The sequence below is a fragment of the Pseudophryne corroboree genome, chromosome 1, assembly GCF_028390025.1.
Source record: "Pseudophryne corroboree isolate aPseCor3 chromosome 1, aPseCor3.hap2, whole genome shotgun sequence".
In the NCBI taxonomy this organism is placed as follows: domain Eukaryota; kingdom Metazoa; phylum Chordata; class Amphibia; order Anura; family Myobatrachidae; genus Pseudophryne; species Pseudophryne corroboree.
This window is the reverse complement of record NC_086444.1, coordinates 1045336526-1045350586: the sequence shown is the minus strand read 5'-3', so window position 1 is coordinate 1045350586 and position 14061 is coordinate 1045336526. Positions and strand designations below refer to the sequence as shown.

The window sequence follows — 14061 nt, the reverse complement described above, 5'->3', positions numbered from 1 at the left end:
ATCCTCATCCACTCACTGGTCATCTCCAGATTGGACAACCATAACTTCCTCCTATCTGGCTTACCTGATTTTCACCCCTCTCCACTCCATTCTATCCTCAATGATGCTGGCCGACTCATTTTCTTCTCCAAACATACTTCGTTTGCCACTCCTCTCCTACAAGCCCTACACTGACTCCACTTCAGAAACCATTTTAAGCTTCTCACACTAACAAAAGCCCTCACCCAATCCTCTACCTTTTACATCTCTGAACTCCTCTCCTATCACACTCCCGCCCGCTTCGCTCCACAAATGAATGCTGCTCCTCCAGCTAACTGATTACTTCCTCCCACTCCCGCTTTCAAGATTTTTTACACGTTGCTCCCTATTTTTGGAATTCTTTCTCTCTCCCTATGAGACTTTCCACCTTGTTCTGCACATTTGTTTATGTACTTCGTGAGGCACTGCGGACCATGGTGGTCTTTTCAAGAATCGCAAGTAGCCTCTAGTATAGGAAGTTGTGTGTATTAACTTAATTATGCAATCAATCAACCAGTATCAGTATGACAGGAAAATTCCACTTCTACTTTTTACTTGTGTTTTTTCTTCTCCTTTGGAGGAGTCTAATATCTGTTCTATCATATTTGTTTATTTAGACACCACAAAGCTATTAAGGGGAATTGCATGCATTGGAGGCAATGGAAATACTTACTGAGTTCATCAAGAGATGAGGGAGAAATAAAGGCTGAAGTACGGAGCCTTGAAAAACTCCAAAAGATAGATTAAGTGGAGTAGAGGGTGTGCTAGTAGTAGACCATTGAAAGAATGTATAAATACAAGAGAAAACAATGCAGAAAAGGCAAAACAAATGAAATTTGTTGAAGAGAAGAAGGTGGTCAATATATTGAAAGTGGGCAGGAACTTGGAGAATGAGTAGGGAGAAGTGACCCCGTAATTTGGGTAATGGTGAAGTCTTGAAGTATAGTCGAGGTTTGTTGCCCCCAAGTAGTTTAGAATAAAAGGGAATAGAGAAATGGGCTGGATGCTATCTGCAGAGAGAGGGGTAGGTGGAGAGATCGTATCTTGAGGATAGGAGAGACAAGCTAATGATGAAAGCACAATGGAAACAGGAGGTGCCAGTGGAGAAGGGACTCTGTGTGGTGGCTGGAGCTGGCTCTTCTAGGGCTTTGATAGCATCATTAGAGCAGGACAGAGTACATATAGTAAAGCTGATTGGGTCAAGTTAAACTGATAAAGGGAATTGAGTCTTGGTTGCAGGTGGGGCTGCATGGTGCTGTTGGAAAGGAGGTAGTCAGAGCATGTAATGGGGTTTGAGAAAGCGAATATGATGTCCACTGAGATACTAAATAAGATTTGTTTTTTCAGTGGAAATTAATGAAACTCAGGCGGCTAAGTTGTTAAAGAATTGGGATGCTGGGAGTGGGGTACGATGGAATACAGCAACGTGGGGAGAAGAGTAGTGAGCCAGGTTTTCCCTTAATGTAAAGGAGGCTGAAATAGTGAGAGGAACAGGGAGGGAGATAGATACATGGATGAAAGGATAGTTGCAGAATGTGTAGGCTACCCAATGTTGAGGGTGCTGGGAGCAAAGATTTTAAAGCTACGGACAGGGAAAGTAATGAAGGAAAGGCTAGAGATGAGATGTCAAGAACGGGAGCTGAAGTAAATTAGAGGATTGAAAAATATGGTAATATTGGATGGATGAGAGTAACTGAATCTTCCAATATAGAGCAGAGAAGGGGCAGTAAGTCAGTAAGGAGAATGTGAAGCTGTTATGACATTAGGAGTAGTTTTATGTGGAATTGTACTCCTGCTGTAACACTTATTATGCTATGTAAAAATGAATACACACTTGTAACACACCCATACTTAGAGCAAGCACACACAAAACACTAGCTGTACACACAGTTTATAGCCCATACAAACTCAAATCGTGGTCGAAGTGGGGATATGGAAAATGTAAATCAATTTAGATAGATAGATTTTACACTCCCAGTATACTGTTGAGTGTGCCAGAAAAGGGGCTCGTGCCCTTAAGACACGTGATGAGGCATACTCCGACAACCCATAAAACAATAGTCTAATTGTGACGGTCCAATTTGCTCAATATACTAAGTAGGCACTAGGCATTATGTAACCCTATCATTGTTATGGTGCTAATACTCCCACTGTGTGCCCTTCCAACCAGAGTCAAAATGTACTGGAACTTCTAGTTCCACAGCCTGCTAGCAGCTGTAGTGACATGTCACTGAGGTGGGACAGGTAAGACTAGGTGTAACGTCCATCTGAGAATGACGTGCATCTGCCAGAACAGAGCATAATGGAAGGACCCCCCTAATGCTGCTGACAACTGGCTACTCACCTGCAGCTCTGAGTAAGCAGTGCCTGAGCTGCCATGCCTGGTGGGATCTGCACCCTCAGCTGCGGGGAGAAAAGCAGCAGCATCTTCCAGATACAGGCTGCAGCAATAGCCGGCTGAGTGCAAGCTAGTTTCATAAAGCAGTCTGTGTGGAGGTGGTGGTATGCCATACTGGTCCATACCGCCTCTCTTCGAGCTCTGAGTAGGGTAACAGTCATGTGATCAGTGACGGGCAGTAATCCCTGTTAAATTTTTTCTTTTCTTTTTTTAAACAAATAGGGGTGAGCATACGATAATAAAAGGCACATCTGATCATGTTTAAGAAAGCTTATGTAAGGATGTGAAAATGATGTACAAAAACACACCCCATGAAAGAGAATAAGAGGATTTCCATAATTTAACTTGTCTGGTGTAGAAACACAAAAACACTAGCTAATTAGCTAATCTACTGTAGCTACACTAGCCTCATGCATGCTCTCACTCCACATCATGATATAGTTACATCCATCCCTAGCCTCCCTGACGCAAGTGATTGAAGCCTCCTGCAAAGTTAACTCATTCCTCTCGTGCTGCTGTGAGCAATCTGATTGGCTGGCTATGCAATGCATTTGCCTAATAAACAGGGTTCAACTTAATGCATAGGAGATACTCTGACTCATGCTGCATTTTAACTGTTAATTTAAAATAATGTCATTCATTAACACAAGAATAAATAATACATCTATCTTGTGTACAATATATTTTACAGTTTTTATAACTGTATCCTTTGAAGTATTTGTTACATAATGTATGCAATAAATTGATCGCAGATTATATTTAAATGCTGTCGTTGTTTTGGGAAGTCCTCCACATCACAGAAATCTTGCTGCACTTTTAAACCAAAGATAGCTTTGGTTGCTTAGTGTTCTCAATGGATAAGCTGCATGAGTTTGGGGAATTGTGATGCACTGTTGTTAGCCTGCTTTTTGTTTTTTTCCTTTATTAAGGAAACTTTTCTTTAGTGAACACATCCTTGCGGATCAATCATCACTATATTTAGTGAATTGTGTGTATATGTATACATCTGTATTATTCTGAAAAAAACAACATGTAAACCCCCAGTGTATGGGCTGTTCAGAGTTAATTCATTAACTAGCTTGAATGCTATATAACGCATCCCATTTGATCAGTTCTAAAATATGACTAATTACTTGGGTGTGCCTATTAGAGTGTTATAAAGGGACTCACGACAACCCACACTAAATGCTGCTACGACCCATATGTACACTGGGGGTAATTCTGAGTTGATTGCAGCAGCAAGTTTGTTAGCAATTGGGCAAAACCATGTGCACTGCAGGGGGGGGACAGATATAACATGTGTAGAGAGAGTTAGATTTGGGTGGGTTATTTTGTTTCTGTGCAGGGTAAATACTGGCTGCTTTATTTTTATACTGCAATTTAGATTTCAGTTTGAATACACCTCACCCAAACTAACTCTCTCTGCACATGTTATATCTGCCCCCCCTGCAATGCACATGGTTTTGCCCAACTGCTAACAAATTTGCTGCTGCGATCAACTCAGAATTAGGCCCTCTGTGCGTTGTATCGTGCAGTTAGAATAATGACAACTTCATTGTGCTACTCCCTCTCTTAGGCACAGAAAATGTTTGTGGGAGAAGAAAGCTCAGATCCACAAGAGATTGATGATGAAGACAAGGTATTTGTGCATTTACATGTTGTTTCCATTACATTCCTAACCCTTGTATGACTATGTGTGTGTGTGTGTGTGTGTGTGTGTGTAAATATATATATATTCAAGGTGATGAAATCTAAACAAAATGCACTGGGCATGATTCCATCTTCTATCAGCATTATATTCACGCTGAACAAAAACCTTTTTTATTCCTTGTTTTTATAAACATGTAAATAAATGTTTGCTTTGTGAAGCCCACATAATTTGTACGCACACAAATAAAATCAGAAGGGTGTGCAGGTGATAAGTCACTAAGTCCTATATGTCTCCTGCCCAATACACTGGAGCTTGGCTGGCACAAATAGGAGCACTTGTCTATAACCGACAAATAAGGTTGAAATGAGGAACAGGCAGATCCTGAAATCTTGTTTAGTGTGAATGAAACTAAATGACCATGACCTATTCTACATCTTCATAGTAAACTACCTTTTATATTTTCTCTATCGTCCTAAGTGGATGCTGGGGTTCCTGAAAGGACCATGGGGAATAGCGGCTCCGCAGGAGACAGGGCACAAAAGTAAAGCTTTTACAGGTCAGGTGGTGTGTACTGGCTCCTCCTCCCATGACCCTCCTCCAGACTCCAGTTAGATTTTTGTGCCCGGCCGAGAAGGGTGCAATTCTAGGTGGCTCTCATAAAGAGCTGCTTAGAGAGTTTAGCTTAGGTTTTTTATTTTACAGTGATTCCTGCTGGCAACAGGATCACTGCAACGAGGGACAGAGGGGAGAAGAAGTGAACTCACCTGCGTGCAGGATGGATTGGCTTCTTGGCTACTGGACATGAAGCTCCAGAGGGACGATCACAGGTACAGCCTGGATGGTCACCGGAGCCACGCCGCCGGCCCCCTCACAGATGCTGAAGCAAGAAGAGGTCCAGAATCGGCGGCTGAAGACTCCTGCAGTCTTCTTAAGGTAGCGCACAGCACTGCAGCTGTGCGCCATTTTCCTCTCAGCACACTTCACACGGCAGTCACTGAGGGTGCAGGGCGCTGGGGGGGGGCGCCCTGGGAGGCAAATGAAAACCTTTAAAAAGGCTAAAAATACCTCACATATAGCCCCAGAGGCTATATGGAGATATTTACCCCTGCCTAAATGTACTAAATAGCGGGAGACGAGCCCGCCGAAAAAGGGGCGGGGCCTATCTCCTCAGCACACGGCGCCATTTTCTGTCACAGCTCCGCTGGTCAGGAAGGCTCCCAGGTCTCTCCCCTGCACTGCACTACAGAAACAGGGTATAACAGAGAGGGGGGGCAGAATAAATGGCAATATATTAATATAAAAGCAGCTATAAGGGAGCACTTAATCATAAGGCTATCCCTGTCATATATAGCGTTTTTTGGTGTGTGCTGGCAGACTCTCCCTCTGTCTCCCCAAAGGGCTAGTGGGTCCTGTCTTCGTATAGAGCATTCCCTGTGTGTCTGCTGTGTGTCGGTACGTGTGTGTCGACATGTATGAGGACGTTATTGGTGTGGAGGCGGAGCAATTGCCAAATATGAGGATGTCACCTCCTAGGGGGTCGACACCAGAATGGATGCCTTTATTTGTGGAATTACGGGATAGCGTCAACTCGCTTAAGCAGTCGTTTGCCGACATGAGGCGGCCGGACACTCAATTAGTGTCTGTCCAGGCGCCTCAAACACCGTCAGGGGCTGTAAAACGTCCCTTGCCTCAGTCGGTCGACACAGACCCAGACACAGGCACTGATTCCGGTGGTGAAGGTGACGAATCAACCGTATTTTCCAGTAGGGCCACACGTTATATGATTTTGGCAATAAAGGAGATGTTACATTTAGCTGATACTACAGGTACCACTAAACAGGGTATTATGTGGGGTGTGAAAAAACTACCAGTAGTTTTTACCGAATCAGAAGAATTAAATGACGTGTGTGATGAAGCGTGGGGTGCCCCGATAAAAAACTGCTAATTTCAAAGAAGTTATTGGCTTTATACCCTTTCCCGCCAGAGGTTAGGGAGCGCTGGGAAACACCTCCTAGGGTGGACAAAGCGCTAACACGCTTATCAAAACAAGTGGCGTTACCCTCTCCTGAGACGGACGCACTTAAAGATCCATCAGATAGGAGGATGGAAAATATCCAAAAAGGTATATACACACATGCAGGTGTTATACTACGACCAGCTATTGCGACTGCCTGGATGTGCAGTGCTGGGGTAGTTTGGTCAGAGTCCCTGATCGAAAATATTGATACCCTGGACAGGGACAATATTTTACTGTCGTTAGAACAAATAAAGGATGCATTTCTTTATATGCGTGATGCACAGAGAGATATCTGCACACTGGCATCACGGGTAAGTGCTATGTCCATTTCGGCCAGAAGAGCTTTATGGACACGACAGTGGACAGGCGATGCGTAGAGGAGTTATTTGAGGTCGGTCTATCGGATTTGGTGGCCACGGCTACGGCCGGGAAATCCACCTTTCTACCTCAAGTCACTCCCCAACAGAAAAAGGCACCGACCTTTCAACCGCAGCCTTTTCGTTCCTTTAAAAATAAGAGAGCAAAGGGCTATTCATATCTGCCACGAGGCAGAGGACGAGGGAAGAGACAGCAACAGGCAGCTCCTTCCCAGGAACAGAAGCCCTCCCCGGCTTCTACAAAAGCCTCAGCATGACGCTGGGGCTTCGCAAGCGGACTCGGGGGCGGTAGGCGGTCGTCTCAAAAATTACAGCGCGCAGTGGGCTCACTCGCAGGTAAATCCCTGGATCCTGCAGATAATATCTCAGGGGTACAGGTTGAAATTAGAGACAGAGCCACCTCGCCGTTTCCTGAAGTCTGCTTTACCAACGTCCCCCTCAGAAAGGGAGACGGTTTTGGAAGCCATTCACAAGCTGTATTCTCAGCAGGTGATAGTCAAGGTACCTCTTCTACAACAAGGGAAGGGGTATTATTCCACTCTATTTGTGGTACCGAAGCCGGATGGCTCGGTAAGGCCTATTCTAAATCTGAAGTCCTTGAACCTATACATAAAGAAGTTCAAGTTCAAGATGGAGTCACTCAGAGCAGTGATAGCGAACCTGGAAGAAGGGGACTTTATGGTATCCTTGGACATCAAGGATGCGTATCTCCACGTTCCAATTACCCCTCACACCAGGGGTACCTCAGGTTCGTTGTACAAAACTGTCACTATCAGTTTCAGACGCTGCCGTTTGGTTTGTCCACGGCACCTCGGGTCTTTACAAAGGTAATGGCCGAGATAATATTTCTTCTTCGAAGAAAAGGCGTATTAATTATCCCATACTTGGACGATCTCCTAATAAGGGCAAGGTCCAGAGAACAGCTAGAGATGGGTTTAGCACTATCTCAAGAGGTGCTAAAGCAGCACGGATGGATTCTGAATATTCCAAAATCCCAATTAATGCCGACAACTCGTCTGCTGTTCCTGGGGATGATTCTGGACACAGTTCAGAAAAAGGTTTTTCTTCCCGAAGAAAAAGCCAAGGAGTTATCTGACCTGGTCAGGAACCTCCTAAAACCAGGAAAGGTGTCTGTACATCAATGCACAAGAGTCCTGGGAAAAAATGGTAGCTTCTTACGAAGCAATCCCTTTCGGCAGATTCCATGCAAAGGGATCTGTTGGACAAATGGTCAGGGTCGCATCTTCAGATGCACCTGCGGATAACCCTGTCGCCGAGGACAAGGGTATCCCTTCTGTGGTGGTTGCAGGAGGCTCATCTATTGGAGGGCCGCAGATTCGGCAGGCAGGATTGGATCCTGGTGACCACGGATGCCAGCCTGAGAGGCTGGGGAGCAGTCACACAGGGAAGAAATTTCCAGGGAGTGTGGTCGAGCCTGAAAAAGTCTCTTCACATAAGCATTCTGGAACTAAGAGCAATCTACAATGCTCTAAGCCAGGCGGAACCTCTGCTTCAAGGAAGACCGGTGTTGATCCAGTCGGACAACATCACGGCAGTCGCCCATGTAAACAGACAGGGCGGCACAAGAAGCAGGAGGGCAATGGCAGAAGCTGCCAGGATCCTTCGCTGGGCGGAGAATCACGTGATAGCACTGTCAGCAGTATTCATCCCGGGCGTGGACAACTGGGAAGCAGACTTCCTCAGCAGACACGACCTTCACCCGGGAGAGTGGGGACTTCATCCAGAAGTTTTCCACATGCTATTAAACCGTTGGGTAAAACCAATGGTGGACATGATGGCATCTCGCCTCAACAAAACACTGGACAGGTATTGCGCCAGGTCAAGAGATCCGCAGGCAATAGCTGTGGACGCGCTGGTAACACCTTGGGTGTACCAGTCGGTATATGTGTTTCCTCCTCTGCCTCTCATACCAAAGGTATTGAGGATTATACGGCAAAGAGGAGTAAGACTAGTGGCTCCGGATTGGCCAAGAAGGACTTGGTACCCGGAACTTCAAGAGATGGTCACGGACGATCCGTGGCCTCTACTTCTGAGAAGGGACCTGTTTCAGCAGGGTCCTTGTCTTTTTCAAGACTTACCGCGGCTGCGTTTGACGGCATGGCGTTGAATGCCAGATCCTAAAAGGAAAAGGCATTCCAGAAGAAGTCATTCCTACCTTGATAAAGGCAAGGAAGGAAGTCACCGCGAAGCATTATCGCCGTATTTGGCGAAAATATGTTGCGTGGTGCGAGCAGCGGAGTGCTCCGATGGAGGAATTTCAACTGGGTCGTTTTCCTACATTTCCTGCAATCAGGATTGTCTATGGGTCTCAAATTGGGATCTATTAAGGTTCAAATTTCGGCCCTATCAATATTCTTCCACAAAGAATTGGCCTCAGTCCCTGAGGTCCAGATTTTTATCAAAGGAGTACTGCATATACAGCCTCCTGTGGTGCCTAAGGTGGCACCGTGGGATCTAAATGTAGTTTTAGATTTCCTCAAATCCAATTGGTTTGAACCACTAAAGAATGTGGATTTGAAATATCTCACATGGAAAGTGACTATGTTACTGGCCCTGGCTTCGGCCGGGAGAGTATCTGAACTGGCGGCTTTGTCTTATAAAAGCCCTTATTTAATTTTCCATTCGACATAGGGCAGAGCTGCGGACGCGTCCGCATTTTCTCCCTAAGGTGGTATCAGCGTTTCACCTGAACCAGCCTATTGTAGTGCCTGCGGCTACAGACGACTTGAAGGACTCCAAGTTGTTGGACGTTGTCAGAGCCTTAAAAATATACATTTAAAGGACGGCTGGAGTCAGAAAATCTGACTCGCTGTTTATACTGTATGCACCCAACAAGTTGGGTGCACCTGCTTCTAAGCAGTCGATTGCTCGTTGGTTTTGTAACAAAATTCAACTTGTACATTCTGTGGCAGGCCTGCCACAGCCTAAATCTGTTAAGGCCCATTCCGCAAGGAAGGTGGGCTCATCTTGGGCGGCTGCCCGAGGGGTCTCGGCATTACAACTCTGCCGAGCAGCTACGTGGTCAGGGGAGAACACGTTTGTAAATTTTTACAAATTTGATACCCTGGCAAAGGAGGACCTGGAGTTCTCTCATTCGGTGCTGCAGAGTCATCCGCACTCTCCCGCCCGTTTGGGAGCTTTGGTATAATCCCCATGGTCCTTTCAGGAACCCCAGCATCCACTTAGGACGATAGAGAAAATAAGAATTTACTTACCGATAATTCTATTTCTCGGAGTCCGTAGTGGATGCTGGGCGCCCATCCCAAGTGCGGATTATCTGCAATACTTGTACATAGTTATTGTTAACTAATTTGGGTTATTGTTTAGGAAGCCATCTTTCAGAGGCTCCTCTGTTATCATACTGTTAACTGGGTTTAGATCACAAGTTGTACGGTGTGATTGGTGTGGCTGGTATGAGTCTTACCCGGGATTCAAAATCCTCCCTTATTGTGTACGCTCGTCCGGGCACAGTACCTAACTGGAGTCTGGAGGAGGGTCATGGGAGGAGGAGCCAGTACACACCACCTGACCTGTAAAAGCTTTACTTTTGTGCCCTGTCTCCTGCGGAGCCGCTATTCCCCATGGTCCTTTCAGGAACCCCAGCATCCACTACGGACTCCGAGAAATAGAATTATCGGTAAGTAAATTCTTATTATATGCAACATATGCCTTCCATTAGCCATCTCTGTATCCATAAATGCCAATGTCATTATGTGTTACTTTTCTATTTGTGGGAGAGTGGCCTGACTACACCTCCTACTGTAGCTATTAAGCTGTATGCGCAATAACTGGAAAATGTCATTGCTTTTCCAAATTGTCTTTAGTCTAATGTCACAGTTTGTATATTTTGTTCTATACTGCGCATTGTGTGTTTTTTGCTTTATTTTATGTTCTTATCACTGTGCTAAAGACTGATTTTGTAGAACTACATGAGTTAACATTAACAGTAAGTCTACACAGTCTAACATAGCATTTATGTTGGGGATATATACATGTTATGCTTTACTAATCTTTACATAGATTCCATCCATATAATTATTCTTTAATTATGTTCATTAATTTGATAGAATTCAGTGATGTACAGTGCTAGACTTTGAACCTCTTGATTTTCAGCTTTTCTTTAGCTGCAGCTCAAAACGTGAATCTGGAGATGTGCAAATGGTGTTAGTGCAAAGCTATAACCACAGTTACTATGAATTAGTATGCCACCTGTTGGTCAGTACTGGACTGCTTTTATGTTTATGGTGATTTTAATATTTTCCTTATTTATGTTAGGACAAGGATGAAACAGAGACTGCAGCAAAAATACAAAATAAAAATATTAATGTGTCGGGTGTCCAAAGTGGGAGATCTGACATTTCAGAGGAAGAGGACGGAAATGAAAATACGCCTGTGTCTTTCAGTATGTATTTTGTTGTTTCCTGTGTATAGTCATGAAAGTCTTAGGGGTATATGCAATTGTGGTCGAATTCCCGAAATTGTCGAATTTCGGGTCATTTTCGACCAAAAAAAAAAATTCCCCTATGCAATCCAGTGCTTTCCGACCAAAAAACGGACTTTCAAAATTCGACTTTTTGAAATTCGAATTTTTGCAAATTCGACTTTTCTGCAATGATACAAGTGCTGCAATGCGACCAAAGCATATTCAATTCAAGTTTTGAAATTCGACAGCAGTGCTTTTAGACAGCAAATTCGTCATTTTCAATCCGCCACACTTTGGAGGGTGAAAACAAATAAAAAAAATTTAAACATGTTTTTTTTGGTGTTTTTTTTTTTTGGGAATAGCAGATCTATTTATATTAGAAGGGATTAGGTACTTTTTTTTTTTTTTTTGGGAGGCACAAATATTATTTATATATTTTTTAAAATATTATTTTTATTTTATTTTTTTTATGCTGGAAGGGTAAAATCATAAAAAAAAATGGCGTGGGGTCCCCCCTCCAAAGCATAACCAGCCTCGGGCTCATTGAGCTGGTCCTGGTTCTAAAAATGCGGGGAAAAAATTGACAGGGGATCCCCCGTATTTTTAAAACCAGCACCGGGCTCCACTAGCTGGACAGATAATGCCACAGCCGGGGGTCACTTTTATGCCGTGCCCTGCGGCCGTGGCATCAAATATCCAACTAGTCACCCCTGGCCGGGGTACCCTGGGGGAGTGGGGACCCCTTCAATCAAGGGGTCCCCCCCCCCCCAGCCACCCAAGGGCCAGGGGTGAAGCCCGAGGCTGTCCCCCCCCCATCCAATGGGCTGCGGATGGGGGGGCTGATAGCCTTTGTGATAATAAAAAGATATTGTTTTTTCCAATAGTACTACAAGTCCCAGCAAGCCTCCCCCGCAAGCTGGTACTTGGAGAACCACAAGTACCAGCATGCGGGAGAAAAACGGGCCCGCTGGTACCTGTAGTACTACTGGGAAAAAAATACCCAAATAAAAACAGGACACACACACCGTCGACAGTAAAACTTTATTTCATACGTCGACACACACATACTTACCTATGTTCACACGCCGACATCGGTCCTCTTCTCCATGTAGAATCCACGGATACCTGTAAAGAAAAGTTCAAAATACTCACCTCAACCATGGTCCAGAGATAAATCCACGGACTTGGCAAAATAAGAAAACGCAAATACCCGCACCAAAAACGGACTGAAAGGGGTCCCATGCTGACACATGGGACACCTTTCCACGAATGAGACCTGTCAGTGACAGCTGTCACTGACAGGTCTCTAAGCCAATCAGGAAGCGCAACTTCGTTGCGCTCACCTGATTGGCTGAGCGCTGTCTGCACTGTGACAGCGCATCGCACAGCTCCCTCCATTATATTCAATGGTGGGAACTTAGCGGCTAGCGGTGAGGTCACCCGCCGGTCAGCGACTGACCGGCGGGTGACCCCACCGCTACCCGCAAAGTTCCCACCATTGAAAGTAATGGAGCGGCTTTGCGATGCGCTGTCACAGTACAGACAGCGGACAGCCAATCAGGTGAGCACCACGGAAGTAGCGCTTCCTGATTGGCTGAAGGGACGTCAGTGACAGGAGTCACGTGATGTCCCGGCATTCGGGAGAAAGGGGTCTGATGTGAAAACATTGGACCCCTTTCTAGTCCGGTATGGATCGGTGTTCGGTTTGTTTTTTTGCCAAGAACGTGGATTTACCTCTGGACGTGGATGTACCTCTGGACGCTGGAAGGTGAGTATAATTTTTTCACAGGTACCCTCGGATCGTCGGCGACCGTGGCAGTCGGCGTGTCAACATAGGTAAGTATGTGTGTGTCGGCAGTATGTAATAAAGTTGTACAAGTCACGGTGTCTGTGTCCTGTTTTTATTTGGGTATTTTTTTTCCAGTAGTACTACAGGTACCAGCGGGCCCGTTTTTCTCCCGCATGCTGGTACTTGTGGTTCTCCAAGTACCAGCTTGCGGGGGAGGCTTGCTGGGACTTGTAGTACTAATGGAAAAAACAATATCTTTTTATTATCACAAAGGCTATCAGCCCCCCCATCCGCAGCCCATTGGATGGGGGGGGACAGCCTCGGGCTTCGCCCTTGGGTGGCTGGGGGGGGGGGACCCCTTGATTGAAGGGGTCCCCACTCCCCCAGGGTACCCCGGCCAGGGGTGACTAGTTGGATATTTGATGCCACGGCCGCAGGGCACGGCATAAAAGTGACCCCCGGCTGTGGCATTATCTGTCCAGCTAGTGGAGCCCGATGCTGGTGTTAAAAATACGGGGGACCCCTACTCTTTTTGTCCCCCGTATTTTTGGCACCAGCATCAGGCGCAGAGCCCGGTGCTGGTTTTAAAAATACGGGGGATCCCTGGCCAATTTTTCCCCTGCATTTTTAGAACCAGGACCAGCTCGAAGAGCCCGAGGCTGGTTATGCTTTGGAGGGGGGACCCCACGCCATTTTTTTTTCGGGTTTTTCACGTTTTTTCCCCGTTTTTTAAAATCGCGGCAAAATCCGCCAAATCGGCCGATTTTCGCCCGCGATTCTGGCGAATCCGTTTTTCATTGAATATGGTGAATCCCGGCAGGCACCTGCCGGGATTCACCTGGCGAATTTGGTCGAATTAAAAAACGGCGATAATTGCCGCGAATTCGACCGCAATTGCATATACCCCTTAAGCTGGTATTCAGTTACCCGCGATCATTGTTCGTGGGTAATTGCGTTACCGGTGGCTATTTAATTAGCCCCGATAAGCCGTCTCGAGCCGTGGATTATCAGGCAGGTGAAGCAAAATCCTCAAACAGCCATGTTTTAAATTGGGCTGTTTCTACCGAAAACACACAGGTTTCCAGTGGATTTTTTTTTTTCTCTCTGGGTGACCTATTTGCATAGGCCCAAAAAAAATTTGAAAGAAAGATCTGAGTTTTTCGCTCCCAATGTTTGTTCGTGGGTAATTGAATACCGGCCTTAGGGGGTAATTCTGAGTTGATCGCAGCAGGAAATTTTTTAGCAGTTGGGCAAAACCATGTGCACTGCAGGGGAGGCAGATATAACATGTGCAGAGAGAGATAGATTTGGGTGTGGTGAGTTCAATCTGCAATCTAAATTGCAGTGTAAAAATAAAGCAGCCAGTA

At 45.5% G+C, this 14061-nt stretch overlaps 1 protein-coding gene across 10 annotated transcripts in view; it reads left to right on the top strand.

Annotated features, from left to right (window-relative positions):
- The window catches only part of PCM1 (pericentriolar material 1), a 528103-nt gene that overhangs the window by 473682 nt on the left and 40360 nt on the right, over window positions 1–14061 (top strand). For all 10 annotated transcript variants that reach the window (XM_063920820.1, XM_063920822.1, XM_063920821.1 and 7 more), the window contains 2 exons: window positions 3993–4055; window positions 10758–10884. In XM_063920820.1, the coding sequence (XP_063776890.1) occupies window positions 3993–4055; window positions 10758–10884 (190 nt within the window). The remainder of the gene's footprint in view (window positions 1–3992; window positions 4056–10757; window positions 10885–14061) is intronic.